General features: G+C 40.2%; 1 protein-coding gene across 6 annotated transcripts in view; it reads right to left on the bottom strand.

Annotated features, from left to right (window-relative positions):
* Positions 1 to 22,294, bottom strand: part of FLI1 (Fli-1 proto-oncogene, ETS transcription factor) — a 166,066-nt gene that overhangs the window by 45,686 nt on the left and 98,086 nt on the right. For all 6 annotated transcript variants that reach the window (XM_069080333.1, XM_069080331.1, XM_069080329.1 and 3 more), the window contains exons 3-5: positions 19,181 to 19,332; positions 12,727 to 12,930; positions 1,591 to 1,659 (exon numbers count right to left, since the gene is read on the bottom strand). In XM_069080333.1, coding sequence (XP_068936434.1) covers positions 1,591 to 1,659; positions 12,727 to 12,930; positions 19,181 to 19,332 — 425 coding nt within the window. The remainder of the gene's footprint in view (positions 1 to 1,590; positions 1,660 to 12,726; positions 12,931 to 19,180; positions 19,333 to 22,294) is intronic.

Below are 22,294 nucleotides of genomic sequence, written 5' to 3'. Positions count from 1 at the left end.
TCATAATTTGTTCTTGATGAAGCTCTTTGTGATCCCTTTGCTACATGTTTACTGATTTTTAATAACCGAAAATCTCTGTCTCTGCCAATCAGGATCTTCTCTACTATAAGCAGCAGTCCTATCCCTTTAATGGTCCTCGTTCCCCCATCATTAGCTAAAAAAAAGAAACCACTACTTTTTATTGACCTTAGCTTTTCTCGGTAACCTGAGCTCATTCTGAGCTTTAGGACTTTTGACCCCCAGACCAGCTTCTTAAGTTGGGGTTCTTAAGTGTTTTTTTGTGTTATTGGACCCCTTTGGTAGTCTGATGATGCCTGTGGACCCCTTTTCAGAATGGTGTTTCTAAGTACATAAAATAAAATACATAGAATAACAAAAGGAAATTGAGTTTAGTAAGATAAAAAATGTAATTTCTTCCATTCAAGTGAACAGACGCCCTAAAATCTATCCATGGATCTCTAAGTCCATTAAAGCCAGGTTAACACCATCTGCTCTGGATGATGTGGAATCCTTTTAGGAAAATCTCTTCTAGCACTATACTTCCAGCGTTCAGAGACAGCAATTCACTGTGGAAAGTGGCGTGAGCAGTGGTGATGGGAGTGGTTCAGATGTCACAAATTTAGTGAGAGTTGGAGGATAGGGTCAGTATCATATCATTGTCCTAAAAAATATGCCCCCACCTAAAGAAATCCAACTGTACCAAATGAGGAAACTATGTTTAATTTATAATCCTGTCATTTATCTTAGTATCAAAGATGTACAGCCACATCTGGACCACATCTTTTTTCTCACTTCTTCAGACTATGTCATTCATGCTGGTATGGACCCCATATACATTCTAGATATCACATTCCACCTTAGGTCTATTATTTTACCAACCTCCATCCTGGTATTGCGCTCTGACTCATTCTATTAAGATTTGGGCCTTGACAATCCAACTTTCTGACCATAATTTTTCCTTTTTTCCAAAGCTAAGAAAGAGAAGCTCCAATCTGAATCACAGAACTCACTTCACCTAAGGCCATGGTAGATTCTATCACCTATCCCTGGTCAGGGGTACGTCCCAGAAAATGGAATGGTTACTTACTATGTTGTCCTAAGTAAAACAAATAATAAAACATACACTGAAATTCTACTTTATTATCTGTTCAAGAGAGACAGTTTGGGAAGGAGAGGTAAAAGAAAAGATCAGAGATAAAGACAGATTAAAAAGCAACCTTAATATTTTCCATATTCCTGAGAGGCAAAAATCACTCTATATGCTTTTTTGATGGAGATGAGGAAGAGTTTTTAAAAATTAGGTTAACATGACTTCAACTTGTTATAAAAATGTTTAATTCCTATAGAGAAAAGAAGTCATATTGTATTGAGTGCTGTATCCATGTTATAACTTTTTTGCACATTGCTACTAACGTCACTCAAAGCTTCCCATGTTGTATTTTTGCAGCTACTGGCACAAATAGGGAATTGCGCTATGGATGAAGAAAATATAGTCAAAGACTAGATCACAAAATGGTAGCTCCACACTCTTTCTGACACTTCACCAAATTCTCTGTTGCACGCAAAAAAGGAAAAGAAAAGCTAACTTACCTTCCTTGGCAGTCAGTCTTGAGGACTGGTCTGTATGGGAGGGAGTATTATATGCTAGCAGTGAGCTACCTGTAATGATGGAGAAACAAAATTATAAATGGTAGAGTATCCAGAGGCAAAAAGAACAGAAATATTACTGACTGAGACAAAATTAATTAATTATTTTGTAATCATTAATTTGGAGCTGTATTCATGCTATCTTTCATGAGTTATAGCTACAACAATAATTCAGGCTTGGTGTTAGAATGCTCATGAATATTATTTGGCTCCCATGTTTATTCAGGGTGGGGCCAAAGTCACTACACTGCGAGGTGTTCACATAATCCTGAGGTCCTTAGAGAAAGACTCAATTCACAAAATACCAGGTTCTTTTAATAATGTGGCCATTCCAGGGTCATGATAGCTAGGTGATGAACAGACTAGAAAGGAAGATGAGGGGTAAACATATATAGTGATTTTCTCATCACCTTGTGGACTTCTTTAAGAAAGAATATCAAAATATGGTAAGAAGTAACTTTCTTCTCCTATCCCACTGGTGTACTGATGCCTGGTAATGGCATAATTATAATGCTTGCTTAAAATTTTGTAGCTTCTTTCTTTCTCCAACAAGATCACAGATTCTTGAAGTTTTAAAGCATGGCATGCATTTATTTTACCCTATAGTGAATCCTAAAGTAAATCCAAAATAATTTTATTTTGATCAATACTGGAGAATTTTGGGACATTCCCGGAGAATGCCGAAATGTTGCAAGACCAGGGTTGGGAATTACTGCTCTATAAAGGACCTAGTATTTTTTCAAGACCAAGAAGGCATTTCTGAGCAATATTTTCTTGGCTTATGATGGCCGGAAGATATACATTTAGGAATCAGGATTTTAGTGCATGAAATGAGATCTTGGTTAACTTTTCTTTTCTGTCTCAGGTTGTGAACAGGTAAGGAAACAATAATTCTACATCTGCTGGCCACAGGCTGATAGTTGTATATTTCAGAGAAAAGATCAAGACTTAAAACAGTTTTAGAATATGAGAGAAGGGGATTTGAAGAGATTTAACTGACTGCTCAGTATGTAGCTCCTTCCTCAAATGAATGCTACTTAATAACAGCTAGCATTTATACTTTAAAGTTTGCAAAGTGTTTTAAAATACAACCAAAAAAATGAAAACAATAATTGGAAAGTAGGTGCTGTTATTATATCCAATTTACAAATGAGGTAACTGAGATAGTCAAAGGTTAAAAGTGACTTGCCCATGGTCACACAGCTAGTAAGTATCTGAGGCTAGATTTGAACTTCAGTGTTTCTGACTCCATGTTCAACACTCTATCCACTGAATGAAGAGTGGAAAGGTGAAGAGAAGACTCTTATAAGTCAAAGGTATTTTCTCAGTTTAAAGGAAAAACTGTCTACAAAGTATACTCGGTTGTTTCCTTTCTCAAAATAATGAATACAATTATAAATATATCATAACATGGCATTGTTATGCTGATACAGAGGCAAAATGATCTCCCCTGAATAATAATGAGTCATATTAACAGAGGGTCACCCCAAGGGCACTGGGGAGGCATGGTGGTAGTGAGCAGGCTAGAGTCAATTACAGCATAGGAACTGTGCAGATAAGGCAGTGTAAGAGCTTTCCTCTGAGGAAAGTATGAAGGAAAGAGCACCACAAAAGTGTGGAATTACTAATGTCATCTATGCAATGTCAAGAGAATGAAAAGAAGGCCTCCAGCACATAGGGTGGACCCTCTGGGATGGAATTAGAGGAAAATAGGGACAAGGGTCTCACAAGATGGGCAGGAAGGGACTACCAGCATAGGTGAGATTACAGAATGATTGAAGTAATAGTAAGAGCAGCCAATAAAAGTCCAATGGGTTAATCCACCTACCTTTGCATGTTAGACCTCCTTCCTCTCTGTGCCAGCACCAATATAGTAAGAAAGAACCTTACTACCTGGAAAATGGTACAGAAATGGACCTGGAGGTTCCTTACGTAAGTGAATAAAAAGAATCATCAAGAATTCCTGCCTCCTTTTGTTCTAAGCCTTTTTCTCCCTGCTTCTTTCTCCCTAGAACTTTCAAAACTTTACTGCTTAAGTACAGAAAGGAAAATGATGATCTGAGGAAAAAACTGCCTTCATCATTAGTGTAGGTTTAGCAAACAGCACAAAGCTTAGATAAACCATATTTATTAAATTTTACCCTTAGTGAAAAATTCTTCTTCAGGCATATGTGAATTCCACAGGAAACTCTCAGAAAGCACTGAGAGAAAGAGTTTTTTGACCTCCCTAAAGCTTGCATGAAATACATATTTCATGGTTACCTAGGAAAAGGATTTTGCCCTAAAGACTATTTTTGATTCAAGTTTCACTCTTAGAAAGATTGCCTCTCCTGTAAAGGCTAGCGGAGGAGATGAGTGTTTTATCCTTCTTCCTGAAAAACTAGTGTTGCCTCCTCCTAATCCTTGTCTAACAAGTTCTTGGGGGCCATGGAGGCACAATACTCTCTATTCTTAGATGAACTTGCTAAGAAGTGGTAGGATTCCCACTGGAGGCCACCCTGATGGCATTTGCCAAGTCTGTGCCTTTGTATGAATTCCATGTGTGTTCTCTGAGGCTCATTATATTGGGAAATTTCACATGGAATTTGGCTCAGCATTGCTGTATTACTGAATCCCTAGGCTACCAAAGACCCCACCAATAAAAACAATTCCCATCATAGAATCTGAGAGTTCATTTAGACCAATCCCTACCTGAATCGCAAGTCCACTACAGTATCTCTGAGGAATAGACATCCAGCCTTTCTTTGAACACTTCCAGTGATGGAAAATTCACTGCGCCCTGAGGAAGTTAATTCTAATTTTGGACAGCTCTAGCTCCTTCCTTCTAGTGACTCAAAAAGTAACTCTCTGTAACCCAGTCCTACTTCTTCTCCCTGAGGCCAGGCAGAATAAGTCTGATTATATTTCCATATGTATTCCTTTGCTGCCTCTGTGATGTCCTTGGTGTGAATACTACTTTCTCTGATATAGACCATAGGCCCTTCATCCCCCTTCTCATCCTGCATAATTCTTGCCTCCTTGAGGTACTAGTTGCTGCAGTAGAGATAACATCAGGCCTAGAGCCAAGAAGACCTGAGTTCAAATTTCACCCCAGACACTTACTAGCTGTGAGACCCTGGGTAAGTCACTTAACTTTGCTTGTTTTCCTCAACTGTAGAATGGGAATAATAACAGCACCTACTTCCCAGGCTTGTTATGAGGATCAAATGAGATCATATTTGTAAAATGTGTAGATCAGTGCAAGGCACACACAGTAGGTGCTTTATAAATGTTTATTCCTTTCTTCTCCCTTCCCTCAACAACTTCTGTAAACAGAAGACAATTATCATGTCTACCCTGCCTTTTCTTCTTCAGGCTAAACATTTCAATGGATTCTTATGTTTATTCCCCATTATGGTGGCAATTATCTGGAGATGATCCAATTTTTCTATGTTTTTATTTAAAATGTAGCTCCCAGAACTGATCAAAATACTCCAGGACAGAGAACAACAAGAAGATTATAATTTCCATCATTCTGGACATTCTACTTGTATTGAAGTCACCCAAGTTTGTATCAACTCACATAGAACTTGACACTAGGGAAACAAAGGAAGCCCCCCCCCACCCCCCTGACATGGTCTCTGCCCTGAAGGATACTGTAATTTCACATTGCAATTATTTGTGGATATGTTGTGTTACCCTGCTAGATTAAGATCTCATTAAGTATGTAAGTCTTGCTTAATTGCAGTCCTCTAGTAAAACCCAATTCTGATACCTCATCATGGTGTGAAGATGATCCTAAATTCTAAAAGGCTATGCCAGTGGGAAACCAGCTTTTTGGTAACCTCTCAAAAAGCTTTGAGTGTGAGATGCTTTTTCCAGTTTTGAGTACCATGTTTAATATACAGTAGACACTTAATACATGTTCACCACAGCTTAAGATAACACTGAGAGGGATTTTTCCAGGTCTTCCATGTGATCCAAAGGAAGATAAACTGGTTTCCCTGGTGGCAGAGCTATAGGCATAATGCCAACCTAACATCAGTCATTGATTCCATGGAAACAGAATTTTAGTTTGTCATATTATGGAGGCAGTTGGTTCCATAGGAATAGAGCTACAAAGTGAGATGAGAGTCTCCTTGTCGTGGGATCCACGAGAAAAGCCAGACTCCTGGAAGACTGGAGAATAGGAAGAGGGCCAGCAGATACAACAAACAATTCGTCCTATTCTCTTTTCTCCTTTCCTCAAGTGTCAAAATGACGTTCTAGTCCTTTCATAATATCTCAGAGATATTTTTGTAAAACGACACTGATTGAACCAACACTATTTGGACTACACCTGGGTGAGTCACAAAGACTATCCCCAGAGGTGATCACCATTTAACAATGTCCACAGGTTTCATTGAGGCCAAATATCATAGTTGGTTAGAATAGACCCTTCAATAGCATGAGTTTCTGACATCTTTATTGAGTCTGGCTAAGACTGGGGGCTCTGTTTTGAGACTGGGAGAGGGGAGAGACTGCTATGGCTAATCTTTGAAGTGGTGATTGAATGAATAAACCTTTATTAAACACCTCCTATCTGTCAGGCATCTGGAGGCAACTTTACCCAGTGAATAGAGAGCTAACCTTAGAGTCAGAAAGGCCTGGGATCAGTCCTGCCTTTGACACATATTGCTTGTGTGACCCTGGGCAAATGATTTAACCTTTTTAGGTCCCCCAAGTAACCCTTTAGCACTACAGATTGCAAAGATGGGACTCATCTACATCGGTAAAGGCAACTTCTTTTATTAGTGATTCCTAATTACTTATTAGTAATCCCTAATAACAATGAAATGACAGATCCCAACAAATAAAGAAGAAATTCACAAGACACTGTATAAACAGAATGAAACCGAGGCTCCCCTCCAGGTACTTACATTCTGTTCTACCCGAATTGTTCCTTAAACATCCGCTGCACTGAGCAGCAAAAGAAATACTTGGCTCTCCAAATTTTGTCTCCTGGCATTTCAGTTTTACCTCCCTTACTTAAAACACCTCTAATCTACTTATCAAGTTTGACTTCCTCTATCCCTCCTTCACTTTTAGATGATTCCAACTAGGCTTAGGGGGTGGAAATCCCCAAAAGGGATTTCAGGAATAAGGTTTGTACACTTCAACCAGCTTGACTGACCCACTGAGTATGGGGCAAATCTGGGCCCCTCCTTCCCTCGCCTCTCATCTTGAACTCTTTTAATAGTCCAAACCTTGGTGTAACGTTGCTGGAAAGGATAAAGCATCACCAACTTAATTGCCCAGAGCCATCACCTTTGCCCGGCAGTTTGAGGTTGCAGGTGGGAATGCCACAGAATGGAAAACGTGTTTTCCATTAAAGTTTAAATTAAAAATGGAAATGGAGGAAGATATCTTTTCTAATGCCTTCTTGCTGCACAAGGTATTTATTTCTCTTGTGTTGCCACCATTTGGAAATAGAGTTGCTTAGTGTTTGAGAAAAGTCAGGCTCAGACACTCACATATTCCTGTCCAAATCCTTCTGTGTAATGCTAGTAAATGAATTCTTTTCTCTCCTTCTTTCCTCCTACTATTATTCCTGCCCAACCAGATGCTTCTCTTCTTCCAAATATCACAAAACTCCCTCCAGCGGCCTAAAGAGTGAACTTCTAGTAAGTGACAGCTGATTTTCTTTTGAAGTCCATCCCAATTTTGGCAGGCAAACATCTAAACCTCATTTCCCTGAAGCCTGCCTCCTATCAATATGGCCTTTGCCAAATGGGGTGAGTATGAGAAAGTACATCAACCAATTATCTCCAGACTTTGAACAGCAGTGGAGAAGAAAGATAGGGCTAGTTGTGCTGACAGGTTTGGTTTAATCTTTCTCATTCTAGGAGGCCAAATGAAAAGCTTTTGAAAAGAAGTTATCTCTTGGTTCGAATAAAAAAGCAGAATATACTGTAGGAAAAGCAACTTGTCCCTGTGAACTGCATAGGGGTATAAGGACATTTTAAAGATAGTGGGAACACAAGGAGAGATCTTTCAAAGTTTATTTCCCTAAATTCAGCTTTCTATCATAATCAAAATCAATAATCCCTAAATGATTAGTGTAAAGTAGTGTGCAAACAGGTACCATAAAAGGATTTGAAAGACCTGAATTCTAAGCATTGTTGTGCTACCTCCCCTTTGTGTGACAATGAACAAATTAATTAAACTTTCTAAGGACTCAGTTTCTCCAGCTGTACAATGGGAATGCTAATAAGATTTCCATATGTCATCCACAAGGGGGCAGCACCTAGCAAGAGATACTTCTTACTTGTCTGGGAGTCACTGTTTACCTTTAAAACCCGATGTGAACTGAGGCCAATCTGTAGTTGTTCTGGGAAGCCTGGGTTTCTCAAGGAGACTTTAAAATGGTCATGAATGATGAAAGATCTATTTCTCTTTGAGAGGTCATGGGGACTACGTACGGTAAAAACATATACTTGTACAGTGGATAGTTGGACGTGTTTGTATCTGCCAACTCGAGTATTTTGGACTAAGCTGAGGATCAGGAAGAGTAGGGGGATCTTCCAGGACAGACTGAGGAAAGTCCAGGAAGCCAGACATCAGGCAGTGATTCTAGCTGGTCCTGTCACATTACTCCATCCCTATTGTAGGGTGGTGGAGTGGAAAAGTACCAGATTCAGAGAAAAAGGAGCTGAATTAATACTCATGAAATTTTGGGTGAGTCATTTTACCTCTCTTGGCCTTAGTTTTCCCATCTGTAAAAAAATAAAAGCCTAGATGATCTGTCCAAGGTCCCTTCTACTTCTAAATTCATGTTTCTATGACTCTGCACTTTGGAAAACTGAACAATATTGGAAGGATGGATGGATAGATAGGGTCTTCCACAGGTCACAAAAAAATACTTCCTCAGAATAGCCTGATTTTAATGCAAGGAGAAAAGTCTTACCCTAACTGATTCTTGTTTTATACTGAAGACCAGAAGATAGATTCTTCTGAGTAGCATCTCAACTAGACCTTGTGCAAAAGCAGAGTCCTCTATTCAAGTTTTAATCCTTCACTCATCCTCCATACTATTGATTCTCTTTGGGACCCCCTCAGAAAACCATCTATTCATATAGGGGAAGATTTCAGATATTTTTTTCCAATGTCATGCCAAAGTGGAAATGTTTGACCCCCTCCTTCCCTTTAACTACCTCCACCAAAAGACAAAGCACAAGAAATAACCCCCCTTAAAAATACCCTCTTTCTCTCAAGTATTGACCTCCCTCCATTAACACAAACATCCGCTGGAAATAAGTCTGGGAAAACAATAAAGTATTTAAAGGTGTTTTGGCAATGGGGAATTCCCAACAACTGGAACAGCAGAGAAGAGCACAGCTGCCTGGAAGGAATTTTCTCCTGCCCCTCTACCTTTCCTCCACCAGGGTTGACATACAGGCATCTTAACTTGCTATCCAGCAAAACCCAACACTGAAGGAGTCAAAAGGTTAGAAGGTAAAGGTGAGATTGACATTCCTAGTGCTGGGGAATATCATTAGAAAAATAAATTAAAAAAAGAAGTGAATCTGATCTATTTTCTTTAAGGGTGGCTCAAAGTGGGACTGGTCTCTCAAAGGGTTTTGTACCTCTAGGTCTTTGTCCTCTCCTATTGGGTTCTTTTTAAACCAGGGATGACTCCCCCTTAGTAATCATGGTTTGAACCCATAAGTCACTGGGTGGGACCCCTTGATTGTTTTTTAGTGGATTGACAGCAAGAAGACAACAGCTCAAGGAGCCAAATGGGAAAAAATGAACTTTTCAAATAGAGTCAGTATATGTTTAGTAAATAAGGCATTTTAACCTTAGAGGGTTATTTCTCACCATGAGACTCAAGTATTGAGGTGACATTGAGTATATTTTAATAGCAGTACATGTTTATTTCCTCCTCGAGCTAAGGTATAACTGAAAGATGTATTTGATGCTACATAAGATACCCCTGGACATAGCTGGTGAGGATGACTGCTGCTCTTTCTCAAATTACATTAGCTGGAGAGAGATGGTATCTAGAGTCAGGAAGATAAGCATTGAGACGCTATCTTCCTCCCTCCTGGTCAGACCACATCTGGAGGACCATGTTCAGTATCACACACCTAATTTTAGGAAGGACATTGTCCAACTGGAACTTGTCAAGAACAAGGTGGCCAGAATGGGAAAACACGCAATGTTGGGATTGGTTGAAGAAAATGGAGAAGTCTTCGGGGTAACAGAATAACTTTCTTTAAGTATTGAGGGCTTGAAGACCAGTTAGACTTGCTTTGTTGGTCCCAGAAGGCAGAACTAAGGACAATGGGGGAAATTGCAGTCAGATTTAGGCACAATGGGAGTCATTCAAACACCATTTATCTGGTGTTTACTGTGTGCCAAGCACTGTGTTAAGCATGCTTCTAACAATTCAAGCTGTACAAAAGCAGTATGGACTACCTTGGGTTTTCTTTCACTGAAGACCTTCAAGCAGAGCCTTTACAATCATTTTTTAGGAATGTTGAAGAGAGTATTTCTATTTGGGTTAGACTGGATGATCTCTTGTCTAAAGTTCCTTCTTTCTCTGACATTCTGTCATCATAATTATTTTTAGTGCTGTGTCTCTCAATGTCTTTAGTCTAGCTCCCAGACCAGGGGTGGGGAACCTGCAGCCTCAAGGCTACATGTGGCAGGTTCCCCACCCCTGCCCTAGACTCTCTGATATTATAGCTAAGCAATAGGTAGCTAGGTGGTGAAGTGAGTAGAGAGTTAGACCAGGAGTCAGAAAGACATAAGTTCAAATCTGGCTTCAGATGCTTATTAGGTATGTGATACTGGGCAAATCACTTAATCTCTGCCTTAGTTTGTGCATCTGTAATATGGGGAGAATAACAGCACCTAGTGTTGTTGTGAGGATCAATGAGAATAACTGTAAGGTACTTTGCAAGCATTAAAGTGTTATCTAAATACTAGTTATTATTATAACCGAGTCATGTAGTCAACACACAGCAGGTGATGACAGCTCATGAGGAAACAGGATTGTCTCTCTTTCTGGGCATCATGACTATCACTCACTTAGTCTTATGGGGGATTTTAGTGTAAAGAATACTGGATTGTAAGTCATAACGCCTCAGTTCAAGTCCCAAGCTTTGCCTCTAAACTCTCGAGGCTGCAGTTTCCTCATCTGTAAAGTGATCTCTATCAGCTTGTTCCTGTGTTCTTTAATTTTATCAGAGACTGTAACTGCTTATTCTCTAAGTAATTATGAGTAAGGAAACACAGACATTAAAATATACTAAATACTCCAAACAAAGGAAGAATGAGGTCAAGTGCAAAATGAACAAGGCAGAACATTTCTCTTTTAGGTGAAGGTGCAATTTTGGTGTGCATGTGTGTGTGCGTGTGCGTGTGTGTGTGTGTGTGTGTGTGTGTGTGTGTGAGAGAGAGAGAGAGAGAGAGAGAGAGAGAGAGAGAGAGAGAGAGATGGAGAGAGGGAGGGAGGGAGGGAGAGAAAGCATTTTTATATTAGCCCCAAAACTCAAACTTGAGGTAAGTAAATGATATCTATCTATCTATCTATCTATCTATCTATCTATCTATCTATCTATGTATCTATCTATCTATCTATCTATCTATCTATATCTCTCTATCTCTCTTTCTTTCTATCTATATCTATCAATCTTCTATCTATCATGCTATACTATTATATCATGCATACTTGTCTCTTTGTAATTCAAGGTGTGCCTGCAATCTCAGGCTATAGCGAGATTTTGGTTTTGTTTTTAGAGCATAAAATACTATTATTCCTCTTTCTTGCTAGTATGTTATTACAATGCGAGACAGAGAAATGACAAGTCATAGACCTAGGAAATATTGAAGAGCATTTAAAGGTCTCGTGAGAGGACAAATGCAAAGGGGCCAAATAAAAGTAGCTATTTTTTTCCCACCTGGTTTGGGTTTATTATAGAAGATGCTGGTTGGGTTTATTAGCTGAATAAAAGCAAAATGCCTTCCTGGAAGAACTTTCTGAGTCTAAAATAGATTTTATTTTGTGGTACAGAATTCAAAAAGACAGTTTGTAAGAAATCCTACAAATAAGAAATTTCTTAAATACATTATCCAGATGCCAAGTGCTAAAAGTTACCCACTGGGCAGCTCCCTCCAAAGCTCTCCCTTTTTCAATTCTCTTAATTCTTTTGATTACAGCATGATGTCTACCTCAGTTGAGTTCTCTCATAGGCTAATATGCCTTTAACACTTGTTGATTTTTTTTTTGCTTTTTTCAGAGGGAAAGCAGGGCAATTGGGTTAAGTAACTTGCCCAAGGTCACACAGCTAGTAAATGTTAAGTGTCTGAGGCCGGATTTGAACTCATGTCTTCCTGATTCCAGGGCCAGTGCTCTATTCACTGCACCACCTAGCAGCTCCCGATTTTTTTTAAAGAGAGTATGCAGGTAGCTCAGAGTAGTCTATAGCCAGCAGTAACAGTAGCAATAGTCAGTGAGAAGCTGGGGGCAGGCTGGAAAAGGAGACAGTTAATGTGTTGTCAGGGTACGCAGGAGCTGTTCAAAACTGAGAATCTTAGATCCATGTGTCTGGAAGGTTTCCTGTATGGATTTTAAATAACTGCTCAGGAAAACCCCAATCAGGGTGTCTACCTGGAATAATGAAAATAAGAGAGCCACAGAGCCTGCAGCCCTTCCAGAAGTCTCTTCCTCACTCCCATTCTATTCCTTTCCCTTGTTTGCTTAGTTCGCGCCCTTCTGTGAAGAAGACACTTGACCGTATTTTCCTCACACACAGACTATGTCTGACCCTCAGCAGTGTCTCAAGGAGCCAGTGTGGCCTTGGCAGTTTTACAGGGGAAAAATGATGCTTCCTCAATAAAAATGTCCAACACAAACTGATACCAAGACGATGAATTTCCTTTCCTTAAATCTACCTAGGGAACTAGACCATTCACAAAACATCTACAATCACAGCTATAAGCTAAGATTTGCCACTTAGAGCCTAAAGCTGCTTTCCTAGGATAGCTCCCTGTCTGACCTCCTGAAGACCAGTACACATACCAACATCCCCAAAAGATGGTTGAAGCACTTACTTTCCCTGAGGTAAGTAAGGTGTGACAACAGCACATCTGTGTTGTACAGGGAGGTGGTTCGGAGAAAGTCCTCCTTGTTCATTTTGCACAGTTCTTTGCCATCCATGTTCTGGAACAAGGTTGTGTCGATGTCCATTAAGCCATACTCCTTTATTGCCCACTCCAGCCACTGGCGCACATGCTCCTGAGTCCACAGGGTTGGATCTAGATGGAGAAGAAAATAGAGTTAGCAAATGGTGTCTGCTTGGCCAGAAGAGCCGCCCCTCCATCCATTCATCTTGGGCTATTCCTCCAATGGGGAAAGTTTTTGTTCCCAGATGTGCTTTCCAATAGCACCCATCTGCGGACCACATCTGGAGCTGCCTGAACCACTTAGTATTTTGGGGAGCTTTTCAGACACTTCCTTCTAAAACCTGACAGGATATTCTTTCAACTTTTAGGAGAGCTGTTGCTAGGCTGGGTCTAGGAAGTGATAGCATGAAAATGAAAATAAATACTAACTCACAGACATCATCCTTCTCCCCACTCTGCCCTTGGTGCCAACAAAACACGAACAGCCTATAGCTCAGAAATATTAATGGTGATCACAGAAGACCTTAGAGATCTTGAACAAATGAAAAGGGTCCAACACTTAGGCTGTAATTCAACCTTCACATCCAAAGGCTGAGACCTCTGAGATAAGCCTGGGTTTTGTGGTTTCATTTCCACCAGATCATCCCAAACATGAAGCTGAAACTCATGGGTTAGCTAAAGTCCTATAAGCTGCTTTGGGCTATGGGTTGCTTTGCTGGACATAGAAAAACCTCAAGTATGGGAGTGGGTTTCCCTTTAAGGCTCTAAGCCTTGTAGGTCTGGCACATAGTAGGCATGTAATAAATACTTGCTGATTGATTGAATAACATTGAACAACCAAAAACTAAGGATTTTTGCCACACTGAGATCTTTATACTCTATTCTTGGCAAGTCAAGTTTTGGGGGGTTGGAAGGGAGCTCCTTAATTGCAAAGCAGTTATAAGCATCCCACAGTCTGTCCCTGGTGCCTAAAACTGAGGCTAAGAATCCTTTTTTTCCTATAGCATCACTATTGCTACTCAAGAGACAAAGAACAGAATGCACGATAATTTGTTCTCTCTCTTCCTTTTGCTTTTCTGTTCCTTGGCATCATCCCACCTTCTAGCACCAGCTCTTCTCAAGAGCACACAACCATTTTCCGGCCTCCTGTGGGGTACGACTCTCCCTCAGCTCCCCACAAGGACTGCCCCATTCAGCAAATGTCTCAAGTTTCCTTTTCCTGCCCCCACCAATTTACCTGACCTCTGCAGTTACCCTGTTCTTTTGCCAAAAAATATAACTCCTCCAAAAGCCACACTGCACACATACTCTCTCTTTCCTCTCCTCCCTCTCCCTCACCCCTTTCTTCTCTCTTTTCTCTCCCTTGCTCCATTCTTTCTTCTCTCTTTCCTTCCCTTTTCCCTCTCTCTCGTACTCTCTCTTTTCCTCTCTTTCTTCCTCTCCCTCCCTCTTGCTGTCTCTTTTTCTCCTTCTCTCTCCCTCACTTTTCCTCTCCCTCTCCCTTTCTCTCTCTTTCCATCTCTTTCTCTCTCCCCTTGCTATCTCTCCATCTTTCCATCTCCCTCTCTTTCCTTTTCTCCCCCTTTCTCACTCTTTCTCTATCTACCTCTTTCCCTCTCCATGTCTCTCTCTGTCTCTCTGCCCCACCCCCTTTCCCTCTGTCTCTTACCTGGGTATTTTTTTTTATTTTATTTCCAGAAACAATCAAGAAGATTGGCCCCAGAGAAAGAGGAAACAACCTAACAACTATTTCAAAACCCTGAAGAAAATATTCCTCTGTTGTTCAATTTCAGAGAAGATTAAACCAGATATTCTTTCATCTGATGGCTGGCTCTTCTTTATCCCCTACCTTGTGTAATCACACTATACAGTCCCCCATACTCCATCTTGCACACTATAGCTCTAATTATTTTATTATTCTTTCCCTACCTGCTTTTGGGCCCTGTCAAAATATTATTTTCCCCCCTCTGTAGTACAATGACTTATAAATCTTCCACTCTGGATTACATTAAACTCTTCCAAATGCAATTTCTGGATGATTTAGATTTGGTTTCTTCCAATCTAAGTTTAAAGCTGATGATTAATTAGGGCCTTCATTTATATCTGTCTTAAAATGTGACTATAAATCCAGGCTATTGTTTTCAGATACTTTATTGCCTTGATTTGTGGACTTGCACAGATGAGAGGCTTTCTCCCTGGTGCCCAGGAAGCTGACCTGAACTACACCAAAGTAACATATGAATAATGCTTAAAGATTTGATCAGTGCCAGAAGAGCTGGTGAATTCTGTGTTAAAATTCCTATTTTACTGAAGTGGAATCACAAAATGAAAGGGCAAAATTACTTTTTTTTTTTTTAAACTTAAAGGGACAAGTGATGAGACAGAACTTTTGGAGGCAGAAAGACAATTCTGTTCCGCACAGAACACTAGAAAGAGTGTTGTCAGAGGAGTCAGAGGGCCATCATGAAAATTCTGCCACTAGTGCTTATGACGTACAGGACCTTGGGCTAATCACTTAACTTTTTTGTGCCTCAGTTTCCTCATTTGTAAACCAAGGAGATTGGGCTAGATGGTACCTGAAATCTCTTCCATCTCTAGATCTATGACCTACATTTATTCTTTTTCTACTTTCCCCTGAACTCACAAAACATGAAAGAAGGCTGGGTCACCAGGGAAATACCAGATTATGCTCTGGGACCCTGCTTTGAGTCAACAAGCCTCTTGTCAGGATTGTTCAGAACCACGGAAACAAAATGAGATAAACAATTTAAAGTGTTCTGCCAGACTTAAGGCACTCTGTAAATGTTAGATATTAGTTTTTATTATTATATAGTAATATATATTATCATATACTATTACCTGAAATGAGATGGTAATTACTATTAGTTCTGAATATTTCTCTGACAAACCTGGCTCTCATATAAGTTTATCAGATTTGTAATCGACACAAATCTTGGTTGGGGGAGGCAGCTAACACACAGAAAGGAGGAATCGTAATTTTAAAAATATAGACAGGCTACAACATTGGACTTAATACAATAAAAGTCATTTGAGGTAGCTGTAAAGTCTTATATGTGTCTTCAAAAAATCAACTTCATAAATACAAGATGACCCCTGTTTAGAAAGCAGTTTGTCTGAAAAAGATCTGTGGGTTTATTGGAGCTACAGGCTCCATAGGAGTTAACAGTGTAATATGGCAGGCAAAAAATCAATGTACTATTGGACTGTATTAAGAGGCGCATTGCTTCCAAAGAGAAGTGGTGATAATCCTGCTCTACTCTGCTCTGATCAGACCACATCTGGGGTACTGTGTTAATTTCTGGGCACCATGGTTTGTTGCTAAGCTACAGAGTATCCAGAGGAGGGCAACCGGGATGAAAAAGGACCTTTTGTCCATCCATATATGGCTTGTTTGAAAGAACTGGGGAGGCCTAGACTAGAGAAGAGAAGGCTCAAGGGGAAAACATGGTAGCTGTCTTAAAGTATTTGAACATCTACCATGTGGAGGAGGGATTAGACTATTTTGCTTGGTCTCCAGAGGTTGAAACCAGGAGCTATGGATGGAAATTTCAAAGAGGCAAATTTAAGCTTGAAATCAAGAAAAACTTCCTAAGAATTAAAGTTATTCATATGTAGGATGGATTGCATTGGGAGGTAGTAGGTTCCCTGTTGTTCAGTCATGTCTGACTCCTTTGTGACCCCATTTGGGGTTTTCTTGGCAAAGAACTGGAGTGTTTTGCCATTTCCTTCTCCTGCTCATTTTACAGATGAGGAAATTGAGGCAAACAGGGTTAAGTTACTTGCCCAGGGCCACAGAGCTAGAAAGTGTCTGAAGCTGAATTTGAACACAGGTCTTTCCAACTTCAGGTCTGATGCTCCATCCATTGCTGCTCTCAGGTCTTCAAAGAGAAGCTGGATAACCATCGGTCAGATATGCTGTTGTGGGAATGTTTTCAGTGGTACGAGGTACACTAGTTCACTCCTAATTTCCCTTCTGACTTTGTTTCTGTGATACCATCCCCTGTGGTGAGATAACCCAGGCTGCTAGCTTTCTGAACTCTTAAAAGTGTGAGGGTAGGATGGAAATGAGTTTAGGGTCAGTTACCACACATAACAAAGGCCCGAGGAGACCAGTCTCATTTTGGGTGGGACACGGTAACTTGGATTTTCAGTTTAAACCTACCTTAGTGCCAACACTCTGTTTGAGTGAAGGATGGCTTTACTTGGCCTATAGACATATACAAGAGAACAGGATATAAACATTCTAATGAATTCCAAGAGAGGCAGAGAGACAGGCGACCAAGGGTAGTAACAGGATCATGAAAGGCAAAGGAACTTTAACATTCCTTGCAAATAGTTTATAAGATTCTGTCAGACCCATAAAACTTACATGGGCCCCACCCATGTTTCTCCCAAGGCCTTTTCCTCTTCCCCTACCCTATCTGACTTGGCTCCATCTACACCTGCCTAAAGCTCTTTGTTCAAGAGCTTAAATATAGGTTCCTATGAATATTAAACCCAAAGGAAATAAGAAAGTGGCAGGAATACACTTAAATTTCTTTCAGCCAAGTTAAGTTCTTTAGACCTGACAGCGGATTTTGTTTAGGGTCTTTTATATAGTATTTGCTACATATAAAGAGCCATTTGCCTGGCTCTTGTCTAACCTTTTCCCCTGCCTTTAAACTTTGACAACTGGATAGGTGCTCATCCTCTAATGAAAAGTTTTTTTTGGTAAGATACATTTTAACTTCCCTCACCATCCAACTCTAATACTTTACAATCACTCACAGTTATGAGTTGGTAAGTTAAGATGGAATTCTTTCCATCGGGCCGAAATCCCCCATGATGAAGTTCTGTTCTGCCTAGCCAAGCAAACTTGCCTGGACCATGATGACAGAATAGTAGTAAGCCCAGTCAATGGGTTTGCTTGTCAAACAACATTTTTAATTGGTTTCCTTCCCTCAAGTCTCTTGCCCCATCCTCCACTCTGCTGTCAAAGTGATATTCTTAAAACACAGGTATTACCATGGCATTCCTTTGCTCAATCTCCCCCGCCCCCAAACAAACAAAAAAAAACCCCATGACTGGCAGACTATCTTCTCAAGGATTAAACATAAACTCTTATGTTCAGCTTTTAAATAACTTCACAATCTGACCCTGATCTACCTTACAAGACTTAGGATACATTATTCCCCTTCACACGTTCAATATTCCTGTCAACTTGCTTGCTTGTTATTCCCTCTACAGGACATTCCATTTTCCATCTTTATGCTTCCCAACATGCTGTCTCCCATGCCAGATGCAAATGTAATCCCTATTCATCTCTGCTTCTTAGAATCCCTAGCTTCCTTAAAAATTCTTGCTTTCCCCAGCAGCAAAAGGCCCCTCCATAACTATTTTCTATACATTTTGTGCTTCTTTGTACGGGCACACGTTGTACCTCTCCACAGAATGTAAGCTCCTTGAGGTCAGGGCCTTTCATTTTTGTCACTGTATCCTCAGCACCTAACATAGTGATTGGTAAATATTAAGTCCTTAATAAACGCTTGTTGATGGGTTTTGATGCTAATAATTAGAATCAAAATAAAGTTAATTATAATTAGAATCAAAATAATATGACTAACATAGCAATAAAAACCCCAAACCAAGGAAAATGTGTTTATTTTGTAATCATGACTTAACTCATTACACACATGTTAAAATATTCCATTTGCTAAATATAGTTGTTTCTATTTTAAAATAAAAATAGTAGTTGGCTTTGATTTTGGAAAGGTGGAACTCACAAATGCCAAAAATTATGAGTCTGATGGACAGAACAGATTTCTTTAGCCACCCTTCCACCAAGGCAGAAGAATTAGAATTTACTGCCATTCAGAGTCAGACAGCCTGGCTTCAGCCCTCCTTATAGACCAATTAATAATAACTGTTAATATTTGCTGTAGTGTCATCATGGACTTGGAACTGAGTTGGACAAAAGAGGAGCTCAGCAATCAGTTGCCACTGTTGCCCCCTTGTTACCTTTTTTTAGTACCCCAGATAGTGGTGGCTACAATATATCAATAGTAGCTAGCATATTTAGGATGCTTTAAATTTTGCAAAGTACTTTACCCATCTTACTTGATCTTTATGACAACATTAGAAGATAGATGCTATTAATTATTCCCATTTTACAGAGCAGGACACTGAAGCTGAGAGAAGCAAGTAATTTGCCCAGGGTCACGCAGGAAGCAAGTGACTGAGGGAGGATGTGAGCTCATGTCTTCCTAACTCCATATAAATGATACAATGCCCCCTGGAATTTTCTGACCCCATATTTGTGGACCTAGAAGAATACAGAACTAAAGCCCATAACTAAAAAAAAAAAATCCCATTTTCAAAATACCTGCAGGGACGATGACTCTTCTCTCATTGGTGGTCATGTTAGGAGGGGGGCCGTTCTTCTCATCCATGTAGGTGTTGTAATTCATTGGATTGGACTCGTTTCCACCAACTAGTTTGCTGCATTTGTTAACACTGCAGTCTACTGGAGACTCCCTAAAAATGGAGGGAAACAAAAATACCGTAAGGGTGTTGTCATTGTTGCAGTCTGCTCCAGCCCAGTGGCTACCCAAACGTGAAGGCAGTCAGCCAGCAAGGTCAGAGACACACATGACTATTTCTCAGGGAGATGCAGAATTCTTTATTAGCCCTTTGGGCACAATGTTTTAATTATCAGTAATAATAATAATAGATATAACATGAATACTCTAAATTTGTATAACACAATACAGTTTACAGCATACTCTTACATAATTTTCTCATTCAACCCCAACATGAATGCTGTTACTTAGGCAAATGGTAATAATGATATTAAAATAGTTAAATTATTTCAAGAATTTATAATTTAATCTGTGTGGGTTCTCTCTCAACTGATGCAAATTAGGGTCCCCCTGAAACTTAGTGGATGGTCTTCTGGGGTGGCTGTGAGCAAACAATTGATCCTTCTGCAGCAAGCTGGGAATGAGCCTCTCTGAATTTAGGCAGGCTGGACCTTAGATGATAAAGCATACAGTCTGCGGTAAGACCTTTCCAATATGGAAGGACCTGCCAGATCTTGGGATCCAAAGACCAAGGCTTTGAGGATCCAGGGTGATGAAGATAGTGATCATTCACAGTTAACATTACACTTTACAATTTACAAAGTACCTTTCTCTGCAGGAATTCTTTTCCTCATTATACAGAGGAGGAAACTAAGTTTAGGTGGCTTGTCCAGGATTATACCCCTAGCAAGTGTCAGAGTTGGGATTAGAAACCAGGACTTCTGACTTAGCCTCTGTGACAAATCAATTTTAAAACAGCTAGTTGTCAACAGAGGCAGAAATAGAACTCAGGAGTCTTGATTTCCAGTCCCCTGTAAGATAAAAGTTACAGGCCCTATGCCTTTTGTACCCTCAATGACACTATTCACAAAGGAAACAATGCAGACATGCTTAAGTGACTTGCAATGCAAGTTACACAACAGAGTCACTCATTACACAAGCCCCAATTAGGACTTAACATCTTGCGACATCTATGCCCAGATATAGTCAGTGACTTGTCCGTTTTACCACAAAAGCAAACAGCAGATGCATGAACCTAGAGCACTTGCCTTGGCCCCTTCAGTACTGATCCTGATCCTTGGAAGTACAATCCACATAGGATAACTGAGCACTCCCATTTATTTCTCTGAACTCCTAATTCAGTTCTGGGTTTTCCTTTCATGCTGCCCAGGCTCACTGTGAGAAGGGAAGCCCCCTGGGCAGAAGGAGAGCCAAAGGATATTGCCCAAGGGCCAAGAAGGGGCTACTGCTGCTAAGGTTATAGCCAATAAGGAACCTTGCAAAGAGATGCTTTTCTCAAGGGCTCCCAACCAAGGTTTCAGACCCAAGAAGTTCAGATAAGGTTCAGATAGATGGTTTCCAGTTCTGGCATATTTGTCTGCCTTGTTCTTGCCAACGACCCAAGCGTTGCTTACCATAATTTTTTTTTTTTTTTAAGGCAGGAAGACGAAAGGCGGATGAAATCTCAAGACAGTCTGAAACTGTTATATAGCCCAGGGCCCCCACGGCCACTCAACCAATGTGGTAGCAATGCCACAAAAAAAAAAAAGAAAAGAAAAGAAAAGAAAGGAAAAAGAAAAAAAAAAGAAAAGGAAAAGGGAGGGGAAATGTGGCAACCTGGAGAAAAGCCACTAACCCAGAGGGAAAGAATTATAGCATAGTGCACCCCAAAGACCCAGGCAGGGTAGAGGAAGTCTGAGCACATTCAATAAAGAAAATTAAATGAATTTGTTTCTTAATCTGAAGGGAAAAAATATTGAAGATCACTTATCATAGCTGGGAGATAAATGCTCCACTGAGATATTAGAAGTCAGACGGTAATTTTTTCCTGATGTCTTACAGGGGGAAACATGGCCTGAAAATGAAAATAAGATGTATAACTTACACATGTTAGAATTTAAGGTTTTACTATTCGCCTACTGTTTTTCCAGGCAGAGACCCAAAAGCCAGCCTTCAGAGTCCCAAATTGCTGAAGGTTTAATGTCCCCATGGCAGTTAAGAGAAGCAGTAGCACATCAGGGAGGGTTTTTTTTTTTTTTTGGTTTTGTTTTATTTCATTTATTTATTTATTTTAGTAGAGTTTGGTGAATTGACTTCTGCTGAAGGCTTGACTTGAGATGAAGTGCCCCAGAAAGACACTGCCTTTGGGTTAGACCCTACCCTGTATGCACTTCCCTCCTCTAACATTGGGGCACTTTCTTATTAGAACTTATAAGCAAAACAAGAAAAGCAGAAAGCTGGAAGTTTCAGTCAGCCCTTAATATGGGAGAGTGACTTTTTCCTCTGTTAGAGGAAAACTGCAGAGTGGAAAAGACTGAAATTGAACAGGCCCTGCCTGTGTGCAAAGGGAGATGGGTCTAAACAGAAGAAAGAGAAATCTCTAGAAATCATAGGGATAGAAGGAAGCTACGAAGGGGATTAAGAACCCTCCCAGCTGATCTCTGCACTTGCATCTTCCCTTTTGTGGTGTTGGTGAAGAGAGATGGGTAGATGTTTTTACCTCTGACCTATTCCTCTGGGGACTTCTGGGTTAAAACCTAGAGTCTTATGAGAAGAAAAAGGAGGAAAGCAGTCTCTCATCCCACTAGAGATTTATGAAGCTGCCCCAAATAAGATGCTAGTGGAAGATGCTTCATGTTGTTACCTGCAGCATATGCTAAGTCTTGACTACATCGGTTGTCCTGTTACTAGAGACTGAGAAAAATAAATGGATAGGGTCAAATTACAGGTGTTGCCTGAGAAATGTACGCTCTGCTAGGAGGGGTATTATGAACTTTGGAGGAAAGGAAGTTTCCATTTAATAGGAGATAGAGAGGTCTTCCATGGAAAAGAAAAAAAAAGAAACCCCTAGAAACATAAGAGGAATCAGAGGAACTAGGAAGTTACCAGCAGTATTGAAAGGGTGAATTGGGGACTGG

The sequence above is a fragment of the Petaurus breviceps genome, unplaced genomic scaffold (genome assembly GCF_028583685.1).
Source record: "Petaurus breviceps papuanus isolate PSGF00001 unplaced genomic scaffold, PetGlider_PUasm1.0 91133, whole genome shotgun sequence".
Taxonomy (NCBI): Eukaryota; Metazoa; Chordata; class Mammalia; order Diprotodontia; family Petauridae; genus Petaurus; species Petaurus breviceps.
The sequence above is the reverse complement of the archived record's forward strand: the minus strand, read 5'-3'. Positions and strand labels throughout refer to the sequence as shown.